Here is a 6,242-nt window from a genome sequence, read left to right on the forward strand (position 1 = left end):
TGGAGGGCAACGGGAGGACGGTGAGGGATGTATTCATTCTTAAGAGGCTGGAGGAAGTATAAAACTTTGAAATTTGTGATCTCTGGGTCATTTTAAAACAGCCCAACAATGTCTTATAGTTAGCCTTCATAGTGCAGGGGTCAGTAAACTGTGGGTAGCGGTAAGCTGTGTCTGGGGGCTATGAACTGTCACTGGGGGTGTAGTGAGCTGTCACTAGAGGTAGTATAATGTCCCCCGTCGCTGAGCGGGGCCCCCTGCAGATCAGTGTCGCACTCGTCCTCTGTTATGAGCATGGCTGTGCAGTAGCCACACAAGCACGGCCGCACATGTGCAGTAGCATGAAGCCCACGGCTCTGGCTTACTGCACATTCGCAGGCGTGCTTGTGTGGCTACTGTGCAGCCATACTGAAGGAAGAGGAGGTGAGCCACCCGATGAGATTAACGACTTGGGGCTTCATTCACAAAGCGGTGCTAACTGTTTAGCACGGGTGTTCAATTTGCCGCAAATTGCGCGTGAAAAAGTCCGCGATCGCGTGAATCACGGCACTTTGCACGCGCAAAAGTCCGCGAACGGCACTTCACGTGCTAACTGTTTAGAACACCCGTGCTAAACAGTTAGCACCGCTTTGTGAATCAAGCCCGTTATGTGCATTTGATCTGTGGGGACATATCTGCAATTGATCTGTGGGGGATGTGTTATGTGCATTTGATCTGTGGGGGACATATCTGGATTTGATCTGTGGGGGACATGTTATGTGCATTTGATCTGTGGGGGACATGTTATGTGCATTTGATCTGTGGGGGACATATCTGGATTTGATCTGTGGGGGACATATCTGGATTTGATCTGTGGGGGACATGTTATGTGCATTTGATCTGTGGAGGACATGTTACGTGCATTTGATTTGTGGAGGACATGTTATGTGCATTTGATCTGTGGAGGACGTTATGTGTATTTGATCTGTGGGGGACATATCTGGATTTGATCTGTGGGGGACATATCTGGATTTGATCTGTGGGGGACATGTTATGTGAATTTGATCTGTAGGGGACATGTTATGTGCATTTGATCTGTGGGGGACATGTTATGTGCATTTGATCTGTGGGGGATGTGTTTTGTGCATTTGATCTGTTGGGGATGTGTTATGTGCATTTGATCTGTGCTGACATATCGGCATTTGATCTGTGGGGAACATGTTAGATATAAAACATGAAAATGTATAGAAAAAAGATAAAATGTGGAACTTAATCATTATAGTATAATATAGCGTGAGTGTGTTTGTGTGGGTGGGGGGGAGATAAGGGTTGGCACAATGGGGAGGGGTGGTCGGCGCGGGCCGCGGGGAGGGGGGGCGCCACAGGTTGTCCCGCCTGGAGTGACAAAATGGCTAGAGGCACCCCTGGGCCTTCCGATCACGTCCTCTGGGCCACCGATCCCGTCCTCTGGGCCACCGATCCCGTCTTCTGGTCCCCTCCGGTCCCTCCTCCTTTCGCATCTCCTTCCGCCTCTCCTTCCGCGTCTCCTTTAGCCATACGCAATGACGTCGCACGTGAAGTCGACGCTAGGGGGCGCGGCGGTAAATTTGAATTTGTATTGGATTGAATACACATGTATCCAATCCAATACACAGTAAAAAATAACAAGTTTAAAACAGTATAAATAAAATGTCACAAAGAAAAAAAAAAACACCATTTGTTGTTTGGATTTTGCTGGTGACACTTGCACTGATATTTCTGCTGATTTTTCTGGTTTTGACCCTTGCTTGGACTATCGACTATTCTATCGACTGCCGCCTGGATTTTACCCTTGCTTTTTGATAACGACAACGCTTTGATTGCCGCCTGGATTTGACCCTTGCTTTTGGATAACGACGACGCTTTGATTGCCACCTGGATTGACCCTTGCTCCGAATAACGACTACGTTTTTTCTGCCGCCTGCCCTGTAATGGCTTCCAGCTCCCGTAGACGCCTCTCCCTGCGAACCCTGATGCAGGAGTTTGATGACAGCGAGGATGAGCAGCTGTTATTCTCAGACTCAAGTGACAGCTATGTGGCGAACATGTCATCATCTGACTCAGAGTCTGACAGCGATGACTTCACCGAAGAGGTTGAGAGCATCCGCACATGGATCGCTAAAGACCCTACCCAGAATAATCCTGCCCCCCCCCCCGCGATTCCCATTTACAGGCGAACCCGGCCAAAAAGTTCCCTGTGATCCTAACCCCCTGGCCTATTTGAAACTTTTTTTGGACAAGGCCATAATCCAAATTATAGTGGAGGAGACCAACCGCTATGCGGAACAGCAGCCTGGTCCATTCAGGAGGTTTGCTAGGGGAAAAAGGTGGGAACCAGTCACCCAGGATGATATATGGCTATTCCTGACCATCCTCATCCTCCAAGGGGTTGTGGCGAAACCCCGCCAGACATCATATTGGAGCACCAACCGACTGATTGCTACACCTTTTTTTGCGACTGTCATGTCAGAAAACAGATTTAGCCTCATCATGAAAAACCTGCATTTCATGAATAATGAGACCTTTGATGAGGCCACCCATCCTTCCCCCAAACTGTGGAAGATCTACGACCTATTTCAAATGGTCATACGCAAATTTCAGTCCGTGTATGTTCCAGAAAGAGACGTTAGCGTAGATGAAAGCCTAATGGCGTATAAGGGGAGACTTGCCTGGAAACAGTATATCTCTTCCAAGCGTGCCAGATTTGGGATAAAATCGTTTGTATTGTGCGAATCTAATTCCGGATATATTTGGAATGCCATTATATACACTGGTAAAGGCACACAATTTGACCCCAGCTACAGCCAGTTTGGCCTTGCATCTGCCTCTGTCCTCTCCCTCATTTCACCGCTTCTTGGTCAGGGATATTGCCTGACCACAGATAATTACTACACCTCCCCTGAACTATATGAACACCTCATCAGACACAAGACTGATTCATATGGCACTGTCCGGCCTAACCGTCGCAATCTGCCATCAGCCTTTTCAGCTCAGAAGCTGAAGCCAGGGGAAATCACAGCATGGCAGAAGGGTAAACTGATGGCCCTCCGCTGGAAGGACAAGAAAGATGTTTCCGTTTTGTCAACAGTCCATAACACTGACACTGCTGCAGCCAAGAATCGTGCTGGGAAGACAATCCAGAAACCCCAGGTCATTCTGGATTATAATCAGACAATGGGTGGGGTGGACCGTGCTGACCAGTGCATAACATTCTACCCCGTTGTGCGCAAACAGCAGCGCAAATATTACAAGAAAATCTTTAGACATCTGGTGGAGCAGTGTCTTTGGAATTCTTATGTCCTCTACAAGAAACAAAATGACAGGCCTCTTCCTCACAGTGACTACATTTTGAAGGTTTGTGAGGAAATATGCTTACAACATCAGCAACCACAATCTGAGGCGAATAGACCAGGACGCCGTGCCTCCTATGTCGTAAATCCAGTGCGACTAACAGGACGTCATTTTGTAGAGCATGTGCCACCCACTGAGCGCAAAGCAACACCTACCCGCATGTGCGTGGTGTGCTGCTCTAAGAGGGGGCCGAATGGAAAAAAGGTGCGCAAGGAGACGCGCTTTTACTGCCCTGAATGTGATGTAGGACTTTGTGCTGTCCCTTGCTTTAAAATATTTCATACTCAGGAAGTGTATTGATGTTTCAATACTTTTTGTGCTGCAACTGCTGCTTGATCTGAATTAAGATGTTTTGTTTACGTATTGTTACTATTAAATGTTTTTTTTTGCCATGATTTTCATGTTTTATTATTTTATTATGCTTAGGATAAGCACTAGAACCTTGTTTGCTAATGATTTGGTAAGTTACAGGCCTGAAATATTAAAAAAAAAATTCATTGGAAAATTCCATAGACTTTTTTGGACAGAAATTAAGGGAGAATTGAAACGCCCAGGAGGTTAAAGTCAGATCTGACAAGACTAGCTGCATGCTTGTTTCTGGTGTTATTCAGATACTACTGCAGAGAAATATACCAGCAGGCCTGCCAGGCAACTGGTATTGATTAAAAGGAAATAAATTTGGCAGCCTCCGTATACCTCTTACTTCAGTTCCCCTTTAAAAATGCAAAGGAAAAATGATTTCTAAATCCAGAAAAATGACAGCTTAAAAACCAATTTACCATTACATTTTTTTTAACCACTTCCCCTCCCCATGCAAAATGCCATAACTACTACGTCCCTCCGCACAACGTGTTCCCGCACTCCCCCGTGCTCTTTACAGCTGCCAATCGTTAGCCGCTAGATCAATGAATATGAACTGTGTTCCCATTTATTGATATAAGTCCCCATGTGAATGACCACAGCCACATCTATGAGATGGGTGGCTCCGCCATTCACAAAGACCGTTCACGCCTTGCTTCCTGTTTGTGCAGTAATAGTGAAATAATATCTACCTTTTTTTCTACCTTTTTTTTTCAATAAAGAACATATTTTTACCTTATCGTTACATTTAAAATTAACCCCTGACCTCCCACACTCCCAATTAACTACCCAAATAATAAAAAAAAATTATTGAATAAAAAAAAATTACACATAAAAAAATTATATAAATAGTTACCTTAGGGACTTAACTTTTTTTTTTATGTAAAGAGGGTATATTACCGTTACTTTATAAATTATGGGCTTGTAATTAGGGATGGACCCAAAACTGAAAAAATGCACCTTTATTTCCAAATAAAATTAGAGTTGGCTTGAAACTCAGATTTTGGGTCCGCGGACGCAAACTTCCGCAAAAGTTCGCGAAAGGGCGAACTTGGCGAACCACAATAGACTTCAATGGACAGGCAAACTTTAAAAACTACAAACACTGTTTCTGGCTACAAAAGTGATGGAAAAGATGTTTCAAGGTGTCTAACACCTGGAGGGGGGCATGGCGGAGTGGGATACATGCCAAAAGTCCCGGGGAAAAATCCGGATTTGACGCACAGCAGGGTTATAATCCCTAAAGGGCAGAAATCACATTGCATTGCTAAATTGGAGGCATAAAGTGCTTGAAAACCTCTTGCGTGTATACATGGATCAGGTAGTGTAAGTAGTGTACTGCTTCACACTGACACACCAAACTCACTGTTTAACGCACCGCCACACAAAGGGTTGTCATTAGTTGATACTTCCAGGACATACATTGTCAGGCCTCTCGGCGGCAATGTTTGTGTAGTGATGGACGTCCAGAAGTACTACAAGGTAAATCATGCGCTGTTCCCATTCAGTGACAGGCTTTGTTGTGTGGGGCCAACAAATTCATTTTGACCCTCTTCTACTTAGTAGCCGTTCAGCTTCCACATCAGGATATTATGGATGGATGGAAGGAAGCTGTACTTTGTGGGCTCTCTCTCCACTAGTTCCACAAGGTCAATCATGAGCTATTCCCGTTCGCCAGTATAAATTCATTCTGACCAGCTGCTACTTAGTAGCATTTCAGCTTCCACATCAGGATATTATGGGTGGATGGAAGCTGTACCTTGTGGCATCTCTCTCCACTAGTTCCACTAGGTACCCGCTGCTACTTAGTAGCATTTTAGCTTCCACATCAGGATAGTATGGATGGATGGATGGATGGATGGAAGCTGTACCTTATGGCATCTCTCTCCACTAGTTCTCTATCTATTGCATCTCTATCTGGCATCTCTCTCCACTAGGCTCTATCTATGCAGTGTCACCCACAAAGGCAGCTATGCTTTAGTAAGTTAAATCACAAATACAGTGAAAAGCTATGTAATGGTATGGTAATACAGTGTGCTGCCAGTGGTGGGACTACAAATCCCAGCTGGCCTGGCTGGCAACTGTCTGTGGGCTGTATCTATATGCAGTGTCACCCACAAAGACAGCTATGCTTTAGTAAATGTAATCACAAATACAGTGAAAAGATATGCAATGGTAATACAGAGTGTGCTGGGCCTGGCAAAGTACAGCAACTAGGCCCAGCTGTGACAGGGCTGTATCTATGCCTGTCTGTGTCACACACACACAAAAACACATCAGAAGAATATTAGCTCTCAAAAGGGGTACTTTCAGCAACAAAATTCAGCAAGGAGCAAGCTAGAGCCTAACTAACGCTTATCCTATCTCCAAATGTCTCTTTCTTCCTCCCACTATAGCAAGATCAGCAGACTGAGAACATGGCAGACGCTGCTGCTTTTTTATAGGGGGCGGGGGGGGGGGGGGGGTCAGTGGGTGAGTGCAGCCTGATTGGGTGCCATGTGTCTGCTGACTGTGAT

At 45.4% G+C, this 6,242-nt stretch overlaps 1 protein-coding gene across 1 annotated transcript; it reads left to right on the forward strand.

Moving 5' to 3' along the window:
• The first annotated feature begins 2,478 nt into the window (after window positions 1-2,478).
• Window positions 2,479-3,666, forward strand: LOC137522033 (piggyBac transposable element-derived protein 4-like). The gene has a single exon (XM_068242053.1). It carries the CDS (start codon window positions 2,479-2,481, stop codon window positions 3,664-3,666), a length of 1,188 nt encoding a protein of 395 aa, XP_068098154.1.
• The last annotated feature ends 2,576 nt before the right edge of the window (window positions 3,667-6,242 follow it).

The sequence above is a fragment of the Hyperolius riggenbachi genome, chromosome 6 (assembly GCF_040937935.1).
Source record: "Hyperolius riggenbachi isolate aHypRig1 chromosome 6, aHypRig1.pri, whole genome shotgun sequence".
NCBI classification, from domain to species: domain Eukaryota; kingdom Metazoa; phylum Chordata; class Amphibia; order Anura; family Hyperoliidae; genus Hyperolius; species Hyperolius riggenbachi.